Here is a 13,631-nt window from a genome sequence, read left to right on the forward strand (position 1 = left end):
ACCGGCGTTGCCTGGTGAAACGATGTGATGCCTCGTGTAAGGAGGAGAAATGCGTACCATCACGTTCCCGACTTTGATAAAGGTCAGATTGTAGCCTATCGCGATTGCGGTTTATCGTATCGCGACATTGCTGCATCGCGTTGGTCGAGATCCAATGACTGTTAGCAGAATATGGAATCGGTGGGTTCAGGAGGGTAATACGGAATGCCGTGCTGGATCCCAACGGCCTCGTATCACTAGCACTCGAGATGACAGGCATCTTATTCGCATGGCTGTAACGGATCTTGCAGCCACGTCTCGATTCCTGAGTCAACAGATGGGGACGTTTGCAAGACAACAACCATCTGCACAAACAGTTCGACGACGCTTGCCGCAGCATGGACTATCAGCTCGGAGACCATGGCTGCGGTTATCCTTGAAGCTGCACCACAGACAGGAGCGCCTGCGATGGTGTACTCAACGACGAACCTGGGTGCATGAATGGCAAGACGTCATTTTTTCGGATGGATTCAGCCTCATGATGGTCGCATCCGTGTTTGGCGACATCACGGCGAACGCACATTGGAAGCGTGTATTCGTCATCGCCATACTGCCGTATCACCCAGCGTGATGGTATGGGGTGCCATTGGTTACACGTCTCGGTCACCTCTTGTTCGCATTGACGGCACTTTGAACAGTGGACGTTACATTTCAGATGTGTTACGACCCGTGGCTCTACCCTTCATTCGATCCCTGCGAAACCCTACATTTCAGCAGGATAATGCACAACCGCATGTTGCAGGTCCTGTACGGGCCTTTCTGTATACAGAAAATGTTCTACTGCTGCCCTGGCCAGCACATTCTCCAGATCTCTCATCAATTGGAAACGTCTAGTCAGTGGTGGCCGAGCAACTGAATCGTCACAGTACGCCAGTTACTACTCTTGATGAACTGTGGTATCGTATTGAAGCTGCATGGGCAGCTGTACCCGTACACGCCATCCAAGCTGTGTTTGACTCAATGCTCAGGCGTATCAAGGCCGTTATTACGGCCAGAGGTGGTTGTTCTGGGTACTGATTTCTCAGGATCTATGCACCCAAATTGCGTGAAAATGTAATCACGTGTCAGTTCTAGTGTAATATATTTGTCCAATGAATACCCGTTTATCATCTGCATTTCTTCTTGGTGTAGCAATTTTAATGGCCAGTAGTGTATTTGTTGGATGTATTCCAACAGCTTTTAACAATAACAATAACAATAACAACAACTCATGGAAGTTATTTCCTAAGGCCTTAACACGTGTCCCTTCTTCTTGTTGGTGTTTTCCATTTCTTTCTTTCATCGCCGAATCTGAGGAGAACCACCTCATCCCTTTCTTTTTCAGTTCACCTAATTTTCAATATCCTTCAGCACCACATCTCAAACGCTTCGATTCACTTCTTTTACCATTTCATACAATATATTAGATTAGATTAGATTAGTTTTTCGTTCCATAGATCCGTGCTGAGGAGATCCTCGTGGATGTGGAACATGTCATTTTTTTAAGCTGAAATAACAATACTAATAGTATGAATATATACAATAAATCATTTGTTCCTAATAAAAATTCGTCAATAGAGTAAAAGGAGTTGGCCACTAGTAAGTCTTTTAGGCTCCTTTTAAACTGATCTTTATTTGTAACTAAATTTTTTTATGTTTTGCTGGCAAATTATTGAAGATGATTGTTCCTGAGTAGTGGACCCCTTTTTGAACTAAAGTAAGTGCTTTTAAGTCCTTGTGCAGATCATTTTTGCTCCTGGTATTGTATGTATGAACTGAGCTGTTTGTTGGAAAAAGAGATATATTATTTAGGACAAATTTCGTTAAGGAGTAAATGTACTGAGAGGCAGTAGTTAGTATACCCAGTTCTTTGAAGAGGTTTCTACAGGATGTCCGTGAATTTGCTCCACAAATAATACGTATTACACGCTTTTGGACTCTGAAAACTTTTCTTTGACTTGAAGAGTTACCCCAAAATATTATACCATATAACATTATGGAATGAAAGTAGGCAAAGTATGCAAGCTTTTTCATTTTTATGTCGCCTATGTCAGCTAACACTCGAATTGCAAATACAGATTTGTTAAGGCGTTTTTGCAGTTCTGTGGTGTGCTCCTCCCAACTGAATTTATTATCAAGTTGTAATCCCAGGAATTTAATACTGTCAACCTCTTCTATCTGCTCTTCTTCATACTTGATGCATATGCTGGGTGGAAACCTCTTACAGGTTCTGAATTGCATATAGTGAGTCTTTTCGAAGTTTAATGTCAGTGAGTTGGCTTTAAACCATTTATTAATATCCATGAAAATATCATTAGCAGATCTTTCTAGAACTACACTCCACATAGTATTTATTGCAATACTTGTGTCATCTGCAAACAAAACGAACTCTGCTTCTGGCAGTGTAACTGATGAGAGATCATTAATGTACACAAGGAAAAGCAATGGCCCTAAGATGGATCGTTGTGGGACACCACATGTAATTTCTTCCCATTCTGATGATGACTGATGACTTAATTCACTAGCCCCTTGCACTGACACCCTTTGTTTCCTGTTAGCGAGGTATGACTCAAACCATTTTGCAGCACTGCCCATGACGCCATAGAATTCTAATTTATTTAAAAGGATGTTGTGGTTCACACAATCAAATGTCTTTGACAAATCACAGAAAATACCTGCTGCTTGTAATTTGTTATTTAATGAATTAAGTACATTTTCCCTGTAGGTGTAAACAGCCTTCTTGATATCAGAACCCTTCAGAAATCCAAACTGTGTTCTTGATAATATGTTATTTGTGATCAGATGGTTGAGAAGCTGCCTGTACATTACTTTTTCTAAAATTTCTGAGAATGCTGGCAAAAGTGAAATTGGTCTGTAGTTTGATGGTATCTCTTTATCCTCTTTGTTGAATAGCGGCTTAACATCTGCATATTTTAGCCATTCAGGAAATGCCCTAGTTCTGATTGACTGGTTACACGGGTAACTTAAAATTGTACTAAACTCACAAGAACTTTGTTGATATTTCATTGTATCCACTACAATGCTTTGTTTTTAAAGATTTTATTATGGAAGTTATTTCTTTTGGTGAAGATATTCAAGGGCATTATTTACTGATCCTGACAATCCCATTCTATCAGTAATGGATATAAAGTACTTGTTAAATAGATTTGCCACACTTTGAACATCGGTTACTAATGTGTCATCTACCCTTAATGCTATTTGCTCCTGTTCCTTTCTGGTTCTGCCAGTCTCCCCTTTCACTATATCCCATATTGTTTTTATTTTGTTCCCTGACGTTGCTATCTTCTTCTCGTAGTGTATTTGTTTAGATGTATGAATTACTTTTTTTAATATTTTACAGTATTCCTTGTATTTAGCTAAATCATCAGCATTGGAGCTATTCTTGGTCGACAGATAGCTTTTCCTTTTTGTCTTACAGAAAATCTTTATTCCTTGTGTAATCCATGGTTTTGTTATAGACTTCTGTTTAATTTGAGTAACTTTAAGAGGAAAACAGTTTTCAAACATGGCACTGACATTAAACTTCCTGGCAGATTAAAACTGTGTGCCCGACCGAGACTCGAACTCGGGACCTTTGCCTTTCGCGGGCAAGTGTTCTACCATCTGAGCTACCGAAGCACGACTCACGCCCAGTCCTCACAGCTTTAATTCTGCCAGTATCTCGTCTCCTACCTTCCGAGTTCGAGTCTCGGTCGGGCACACAGTTTTAATCTGCCAGTAAGTTTCATATCAGCGCACACTCCGCTGCAGAGTGAAAATCTCATTCTGGAAACATCCCCCAGGCTTTGGCTAAGCCATGTCTCCACAATATCCTTTCTTTCAGGAGTGCTAGTTCTGCAAGGTTCGCAGGAGAGCTTCTGTAAAGTTTGGAAGGTAGGAGACGAGATACTGACAGAAGTAAAGCTGTGAGGACCGGGCGTGAGTCGTGCTTCGGTAGCTCAGATGGTAGAGCACTTGCCCGCGAAAGGCAAAGGTCCCGAGTTCGAGTCTCGGTAGGCTACACAGTTTTAATCTGCCAGGAAGTTTCATATCAGCGCACACTCCGCTGCAGAGTGAAAAGCTCATCATGGTACTGACATTGTTCATGAATGTGTTATATTTTTCATTCATGTCATAAGCACTATAAACATCTTTCCAGTTCATATATTTGAGCAGTTTTCTAAAACACTCAATTTTTGATTGATTGACTACTCTCCTGTACTCAGATTTAGCAGTTTTGATAATCTGCTTAGAATTTACATCTAAAACAAGAAGCTGCATGTCATGATCTGATAGTCCATTTATTACAGGTTTTATGATATGATTTTGTCTATAAAAATGCTATCAGTGGCTGTCCTTGAGGATTTAGTGATCCTAGTTCCAAAGTTTACAGTGTGAGTTAAATTGAAAGACAACATTACTAACTGCAGTAAATGTTTACTGGAAGATTGCATTAGAAAATCTGTATTAAAGTCACCAGCAATCAAAATTTCTTTGTTTCTTCGTGTTAAATAACCCAAAATAGCTTCTAGATGATTTATGAATAGATTATAATTTCCTGCAGGTGCTCGGTAAATAGTTACTATTATATGGGATCTGTTATGGAACTCTACTTCTGTTGCACATGCTTCTAGATGCTGCTCTAAACAGAATTTATTAATGTGAATGTTCTTGAATTTATGGCAGTTTTTAATAAATATGACAACTCCTCCTCCATCCATATCTGCTCTGCAGAAGTAGGAAGCTAGCTTAAATCCTGAAGTGTCTAACATATTTATACCAGTGGTCACTTGATGTTCAGAGAGGCAGATTATGTCAATCTGGTTAGATGAATTCATTTCATCAATACAAATGAGTAGTTCATCAACTTTACTCCTGATTCCCGGAATGTTCTGGTATGATAAAGATAACTGCTTTGGCGATGATTAACTGGCAGTTTCTGATTACTTTCTGTTAAATATTGTTTAAATGGAGGAATCCGCGAACTACTACCATACAATTCTGTACTCTAAACGTACCTTCTCAGAAATATTTCCGTCAAATTAAAGAATATGTTTGTAGACTTCTTTTGGTCAGGCATGCCCTCTTTGCTTGTGTTAAATATGCTTTTTATGTCGTCCTTGCTTCTTCCGTCATTGTTACTTTGCTTCCAACGTAGCAAACTTGCTTAATCTCGTGCGCTTAGTGATCACCGATTTTGGTGTTAAGGTCCTCGGTATTCTCATTTTTTGCAACTTCTCTTTACTTTTGTCTTTCATCGGTTTACTCTCATTCCATATGCTGTACTCATTGGAGAGATCTTGTAATTCTTCTTCCCTTTCACCGACAGATAGCAATATCATCAGCAAATCTTATCACTGATATCCTTTCACCCCGAATTATAATCCCACTCGTGAACCTTTCTTTTACTTCCGTCATTGCATTTTCATTGTATAGACCGAACAGTAGGGACGAAAACAGCATCGCTATCTTACACCGTTTTTAATCCGAGCACTTCGTTATTGGTCTTCCGACATTATTGTTCCGTCTTGATTCTTGTACGTACTGTATATTACACGTCTTTCCATACAGATTACTCTTATTTTCCTCAGAAATTCGAACATCATGCGCCATTTCACATAGTCAAACGCTTTTTTTAGATCGACAGATCCTGTGACCGTGTCCTGTTTATTCTTCAGTCTTGTTTCCATTGTTAGAGCAACGCCAGGACTGCTTCTATAGTGCCTTTACCTTTCCTAAATCCAAACTGATTGTCGTCTAACAGTTTCTCAGTTTTCTTTTCCGTTGTTCTGTACATTATTCTTGTCAGCAACTTCCATCCATTAGCTGTGAAGCTGATTCTGTGATAGTTCTCGCTCTTATATGCTCTTTCTATCTTAGGAACTGAATGCATTATATTTTTCCGATCTCCTAGAGCTGTGTACGTTTTACCTCATGTTCTTCATACTCCCAGATAGCCTACATTCTACACGAGTAAGCTCGTGGAGTATTTGTGAAACTCGGATCGTGCGCGTGTAGATCTGTGAACACGACCATTGTCATCTTGCAAGATGGGAGTGTCCGAGGCAGACAGTCAGTATGTCTAGACAAAATTGTAACATTTGATCACCGAGAAAGTTGAAATAAACAGCCAGGTTGGTTTTCACAGTAACATGAATGATAATGTCCAAGTCATGATACTAAAAGTCCTCCCAAAACATCAAAGAATTTCCACCGTCCTAAACTAGACGCTCCACAAACCGCGCTTTACATGCCCCATTGGACCATGGTGAACTCGACGCTTTCCACCGTTTGAAAGAACAACAAATGTTGCAACTCACTGGACCACAGTACACGACTCCTGTCAGCTACTATCCAGTTCCTGTGTTGGTTGGGCTAGCGAAGACGTGCACCTTTACATGCATCCAGATGTCCATGGCAAGCAGTTCCCTGCATAGTGTTTGCTCGGAACTGGTTGAGATGGACCTGCATTCACTGGCCACACCAATCCCTGTCGAGTCTGACATTTGTCTCTGGTCTCTGGGTTTAGGAACTTTTTACGACCACTGTTCTTACGCAGTGTTACATGGCTGAGAGTGATGCACCATCCGTTGTAGACACATTGGACCGTCTGCTCTTCAATATTGGACAATAGCAAATCGAGCAACTTAAATCACGATATGATCCTTAGCCAGTCCAAACGCAATAGCTCGTTTCTGTCATGTCCTCACGTCGACCCATCGTACTGAGCTGATTCGACACTACCGACCAACACATACATGCTGCTTCACTACTATGATCTATGTCCACCGTGGATGACCACATGTTCTCCTGGTACTACACTTTACGACAAAAAAAGGTCACACCAAGAAGGAATTATCCTAATGGGGCGGAAATTTGTAGATGTGATGTACATGTACAGATAAACAAATGACAATAATTTCAGAAAAATTGGATAATTTATTCAAGAGAAAGAGCTTCACTAAATGAGAAAATCAATAACGCGTTCGTCCACCTCTGGCCGTCAATTATTCGGCTTGGCATTGATTAACAGAGTTGTAAGACGCCCACTTGAGGGATATTTTGCCAAATTCTGTCCAACTGGTGTGTTAGATAGTCAAAATCCCGAGCTGGTTGGTGGGCCCTGCCCATTATGCTCAAACGTTCTCAATTGGGGAGAGATCCGGCAGCCTCGCTGGCCAAGGTATGATTTGGCAAGTACAAAGACAAGCACTAGGAACGCTCACCTTGTGGGGGCAGACATTATCTTTCTGAAACGTAGCCGAGGATGGCTTGCCATGAAGGGCAACAAAACGGGGCGTATAATACTTTCGACCTACCGCTATGCTGTAAGGGTGCAGAGGCTGACACCAGAAGAGGTCCTGTTACGAAATGAAGTAGCACCTCAAACCATCACTCCTGGTTGTCAGGCCGTATGACGGCCGACAGTCCGGTTGGTATCCCGTAGCTGTCTGGGCAGTTCTAGAAACTTATCGGCCTGGCATAAAATTTACTGGAGTAGAAATGTCTTGAATGACAAGTCACACCTCCAACTGACCCTGATACCAGCGAAGATGTCTCCCGATACACATCAGACAGTGGTCGAATATCAGCTTGACTATCGCCCACACCATACGACCCGACAACCAGGCCATTTCTTTTCATGCCAGGTCCCCTTTGGTGGTCATCCGCGGCACTCTAACAGCACAACAATACGTAGACGATATTCTGCGCCCCGTTTTGTTCACCTTCATGGTAGGCCCACCTGGGGCTACAATCCTGAAAGATAAACCCCCAACATCACAGCGAGAATTTCTACTGCTTGCCTTCGTGCTTGCCAAATCCTAGCTTGGCCAGCAATGTAGCCGGATCTCTCCCCAGTTGAGAACGTTTAGAGCTTTATGGGCAGGTTCTTCCGACCCTCTCGGGATTTTGACTATCTAACGCACCAACTGGACAGAATGTTGCATGATATCCCTCAGGTGGACATCCAGCAACTACAAGGGTCACTCCAAAAGATATGCACACTATTTTTGTAAAAATACAGTTTTCATTCTGCATGTGTGAAAGTTTGACACCCTTCCCTCTTGTTTTCAAACTTAGTTCAACCTGTTCCCATGAGTGGCGTCGTCACAGCATGTCTTCAAGATGGCTGCTACACTTGACGGTCGTCATAAGCGACGTGCTGTCATAGAGTTCCTGCTGTGAAAACGAGACAATGGGAAACATCCACAAGAGGTTGAAAAAGGTGTATGGAGATGCTGCTGTCGATCGCAGTACAGTTAGTCGGTGGGGAAGCAGGTTACGTGATGAAAGTGGGCACGGCAATATTGAGGATTGTCTTCGCAGCGGCAGGCCTCGTACTGCACACACTCCAGACAATGTGCAGAGAGTTAACGAATTGGTGACTGCTGACAGACGCATCACAGTGGACGCATTGCCACGCTACATTGGGATAGGGGAAGGAAGTGTTTGCAGAATACTGAAAGTGTTGACGTTAAAAAAGGTTTGTGCCAGGTGGGTTCCCAGTATGTTGACAGTGGCTCACAAAGAAACAAGAAAAATGGTATGCAGCGAACTTTTGGAACAGTACGAGAATGGTGGAGATGAATTTCTTGGAAGAATTGTGACAGGTGATGAAACATGGCTCCATCATTTTTCACCAGCGACGAAGAGGCAGTCAATGGAGTGGCATGATGCAAATTCACCCAATAAAAAATAATTCAAAACCACACCTTCTGCTGGAAAAGTTATGGCTACGGTGTTTTTTGATTCCGAAGGACTCTTGCTTGTGGACATCATGCCAAGTGGAACCACCATTAAATTCTGATGCATATGTGACGACACTGAAGAAACTTCAAGCTCGACTGAGTCGTGTACGACCACATCGGCAAAAGCAGGATGTTTTGCTGTTGCACGACAATGCACGGCCACGTGTCAGTCAAAAAACCATGGAAGCGATCACAAAACTCAGATGGGCAGCACTGAAACACCCGCCTTACAATCCTGACCTGGCTCCATGTGACTATCATCTCTTTGGGAAGCTGAAATACTCTCTTCGTGGAACAAGGTTTGAAGATGATGACACCCTTGTGCACGCTGCCAAATAGTGGCTCCAACAGGTTGATCCAGAATTTTACCTTGCGGGTATACAGGCGCTGGTTCCAGGATGGCATAAGGCAATTGAGAGGGATGGAAATTATGTGGAGAAACGAAAATATTGTTCCTAAAGGATGTATCTACACACTGTAAAACTCTCAAACATGTAAAATAAAAGATGGATTTAAAAAAATAGTGTGCTTTTCTTTTGGAATGACCCTCGTATATAAAGAAATGCCAAGCCGAATAGCTGCTTCCATAAGGGACAGAGATGGAATAATGTTTTATTGACTTTCCCAATTTGTAAAGCTCTTCCTCTTGAACAAATCATTTAATTTTTCTGAAATTGTGACATTTGTTTGTCTGTACATATACATCATACCTACCAATTGCCGTCTCATTCGGATAATGTTTTGATGGTGCGTCGTCTTTTCTTGTCTTAAAGTGTAGTTTTCCTCCCTCCACCTCCCTCCCTACCCCGCCCTCAAATCGGCTATTCAAATCTATCAGTGCGCTCTTGTAAGGGAGTGACTAGCATTTTTTCCCGTGGGCTTGTGACCATCATCACGTCCACTGTAATCACACTAGACCTCTTGGATTCATCTCACGTCGTGTAACACGGAGACTACATTCGCGGTATTTTTACTGTCATCAACTGCAGGAGCAGCAGCAGCAGGCGGTAGAAGGAGCTGCAAAGAAGCGGCCACGCCCCGCCGCAACGAGTGTGGAGGAGCCGGAGGCGGAGGACATGGCGGACGATGGGGCTCACCCAGTGGGCGACGACGCGGCCGCAGACGTGCCGGAGGACCTGCCGGCGCAGCTCGTCAGGATCTCCAGCGCTGTCAGCCCCAACTCCTTCCTCTCCATGCCGTCCATTAAGGCTTTCCCCAGGTGAGTGTGCAGAATGTGGAGGTCTGTACAACGTCTAACAAGGAACAGACCAATCTGTGTATCATATATCGGAAGTTGGATGGAAAAGTTACCATACAATTAAGAAACCTATGACGAGTGTTGTAAAAGGCAGTATAAATGTGAGAATATTTGAATGATAACCAAACAGGATAAATTAATGAGAAGTGTCGCCTACCATCATCGACAGTACTACAGATCTTGCCCTCTGTCTGGAACTGCGCGCTGCGGAATTTCATTCCCCACCAGACGTCATGGACGTCGAAGACCCCTAGAGGTGTCTGCACCATCGCGCCGTAAGCAGTGGCGGCGCGCGCCTCTTGGCCCGCTTCTAGCGTGAGGGCGCCACAGTGGAACACGTGGTTCCAGCGGCCAATAGCGGCGTCCGGGTACTTAAGCGCCTGCCTCTCGTTCAGCCAGTGGGGTCTGGACCCCTCCACCATACTCCACACCTCTAAATCCCTCATCCACCCTATCCTCTGTTATGCCCATCCTGCCTGGATATCCGCCCCCCCTACCTTTTACAAATCCCTTCAGATCCTTGAACGCCATGCTCTCTGCCTCGCCTATCGCATCCGTCTCCCCTCCTAATCGCGGATCCTGTACGACCTAATTCCGTTCCCCCACCTCCTCCTTTTCCTCGTATGGATACGGATCCTCTACACCTCCCGTAAACTCGATCCTCCTCACCCACTTGTCTCCCCCATCCTCTTCCACCCCCGCCCGCTGCCGCGCCTGTATTCCCACTTCCCACCTGCTCTCCATCTCTCCACCCTCCTTAACCTCTCCCAAGGTGGCTTTCGCCAGCTTCCCCTCCCTGATGATGCCCTCCTCCCCTCCATGTACCCCTCCTACCAACTTTGATCCTCCCTCCCTCTTCCTGTGTTTGTTCCTTTGGGCATCCTCCCTCCCTTCTCTCCCCCTTTCCTCCCTCCTCCCTTTCTCTCCACTCCTCCCCTGGGCTTCCCCTACCCCCGTCCCTCTAATCCTCCTCCCATCTCCTCTGCCATTGGCATCTTTGCTCTCCCCTCTCCCTCCCCCTCACCCTTCTTCCCCTCTTGGCAGGTCCCCGGACTCGCACACGTTACGAGGACATTCGCGTGCCAGAGATCATCGCTATCCGTTTCTCGTGTGTGCCGTCGTGTTTTGTGTTTAGTGTTCACCGTCACGCTCCATCGTTCACATGTGCCATCGCTATCATCAGTGTTTGTGCGTCGTGTCAACAGTTTGTCGTGTGGCTTATCATCGAGTGTGAACGGCTTCATGTTTTTTATGTTACTGTGTCTACCGTTTTTTTTTTTTTACTCGCCGATTGTTCAAACTCATGTCTTCTCTGTTTTATCATTGTTAACTCTTGGGCTGAAGAGCGGCGTAATGTGCTGCTGCCAGCCTACCAGGTATCAAAATCACAATAAAGAAAAGAAAAAAAAAGTTCAGCCAGTCAGTCTAATCTCGCGTACGTCTGTGGACACATCGCCTCGCGTTAGACAGTTTACTTACTTTCTTGTTCTGTGTACCAGTGGACGTGGTTGTTAGGTCTCCTTGTGACTCTGTTGTTCGATCTCGTTGTTGTTCGTTCTCTCCTTCGTTGGTCGTGTCCATCCTCTCCTGTTGTGTTGTCGTTCGCGGGCCTCTCCGCGAGTCCCGCCGCTCTTTCCATCATTCAACCCCGCGACCGTCCCGGTCGCAGTTACAACACTCTGTACATACAGAGACTAACCTGGGCAAGTGGCATCCCGCAAAAAGCACAATCACAGGTTCGAAATTACAGCAAAGCACCCTCCGCCGAAGAAGATTCCACGACCGACTTCTGCACTGGGGACACAACTGTAGATGATGACAGGTTGGTGGAAAGAACTGTCAGAGACTCTTATTCAATCACTCCAGATTTCTCCAGCTTCCAGATCTGACTTCCAAAGGGACAAATAATTTATAACTGCGAGCAAGCCGCACTTCATCATTTCAAGGCGAAAAAAGACAGAGTCCGTTGTGCAGTCGATTAATGCTATGACACATTCCCATGCAACAATGCCAGTGATAAATATGAGAGGAATACTGTTTTCGCAGCTTCATATCGCTCTTCAGGGACCTCAAGACATATTAGGACCAAAAATTAAAAAAAAGACTGTCTAGTGGTAAAAATCTTACATTCGTCCAATTGTTGTTGTCGTTGTGGTCTTCAGTCCTGAGGCTGGTTTGATGCAGCTCTCCATGCTACCCTATCCTGTGCAAGCTTCTTCATCTCCAAATACCTACTGCAATCTACATCCTTCTGAATCTGCTTAGTGTATTCATCTCTTGGACTCCCTCTACGATTTATACGCTCCACGCCGCCATCAAATACTAAATTGGTCATCCCTTGACGCCTCAGCACATGTCCTACCAACCGATCCCTTCTTCTAATCAAGTTGTGCCACAAATTCCTCTTCCCTCCTATTCTATTCAGTACCTCCTCATTAGTTACGTGATGAATCCATCTAATCTTCAGCATTCTTCTGTAGCACCACATTTCGAAGGCCTCTATTCTCTTCTAGCCTAAACTATTTATCGTCAAGGTTTCACTTCCATACATGGCTACAACCCATACAAATACTTTCAGAAAAGACTTCCTGACACTTAAATCTATACTCGATGTTAACAAATTTCTTTTCTTCAGAAACGCTTTCCTTTCCGTTGCCAGTCTTTTTATATCCACTCTACTTCGACCACCATCAGTTATTTTGCTCCCCAAATAGCAGAACTCATCTACTATTTTAAGTGTCTCATTTCCTAATCTAATTCCCTCAGCATCACCTGATTTAATTCGACTACATTCCATTATCCTCGTTTTGCTTTTGTTGGTGTTCATCTTATGTACTCCTTTCAAGAAACTGTCCATTCCATTTAACTGCTCTTCCAAGTTCTTTGCTGTCTCTGAGAGAACTACAGTGTCTTTGGAAACCTCAAAGCTTTTATTTCTTCTCCGTGGATTTTAATTCTTACCCCAAATTTTTCCTTTACTGCTTGCTCAATATCAGATGGAATAACATTTGGGACAGGCTACAATCCTGTCTCATTCCATTCCCAACTACTGCTTCCCTTTCATGCCCCTCGACTCTTATAACTGCCATCTGGTTTCTATACCAATTGTAAATAGACTTTTTTTCGTTGTATTTTACCCCTGCCACCTTCAAAATCTGAAATTGAATATTCCCGGCAACACTGTCAAAAGCTTTCTCTCTGAGTCTACAAATGCTAGAAACGTAGGTTCGCCTTTCCTTAATCTATCTTCTAAGGTAAGTCGTAGGGTCAGTATTGCCTAACGTGTTTCAACATTTCTACGGAATCCAAATTGATCTTCCCTAAGGTCGGCTTCTACCAGTTTTTCCATTCGTCTGTAAGGAATTCGTGTTAGTATTTTGCAGCCGTGACTTATTAAACTGATAGTTCGGTAATTTTCACACCTGTCAATACCTACATTCTTTGGGATTCGAAGTTTTATTTTCTTCTTGAAGTCTGAGGGTAATTCGCCTGTCTCATACATCCTGCTCACCAGATGGTAGAGTTTTGTCAGGGCTGGCTCTCCCAAGGCTATCAGTAGTTCTAACGGAATGTTGTCTACTCCCGGAGCCTCGTTTCGACTCAGG

The 13,631-nt window shown here is 43.7% G+C and overlaps 1 protein-coding gene across 1 annotated transcript in view; it reads left to right on the forward strand.

Moving 5' to 3' along the window:
• The window catches only part of LOC126199526 (uncharacterized), a 183,626-nt gene that overhangs the window by 101,924 nt on the left and 68,071 nt on the right, over nucleotides 1-13,631 (forward strand). The window contains exon 6 of the mRNA XM_049936447.1: nucleotides 9,758-9,987. Coding sequence (XP_049792404.1) covers nucleotides 9,758-9,987 — 230 coding nt within the window. The remainder of the gene's footprint in view (nucleotides 1-9,757; nucleotides 9,988-13,631) is intronic.

The sequence above is a fragment of the Schistocerca nitens genome, chromosome 8, assembly GCF_023898315.1.
Source record: "Schistocerca nitens isolate TAMUIC-IGC-003100 chromosome 8, iqSchNite1.1, whole genome shotgun sequence".
Taxonomy (NCBI): Eukaryota; Metazoa; Arthropoda; class Insecta; order Orthoptera; family Acrididae; genus Schistocerca; species Schistocerca nitens.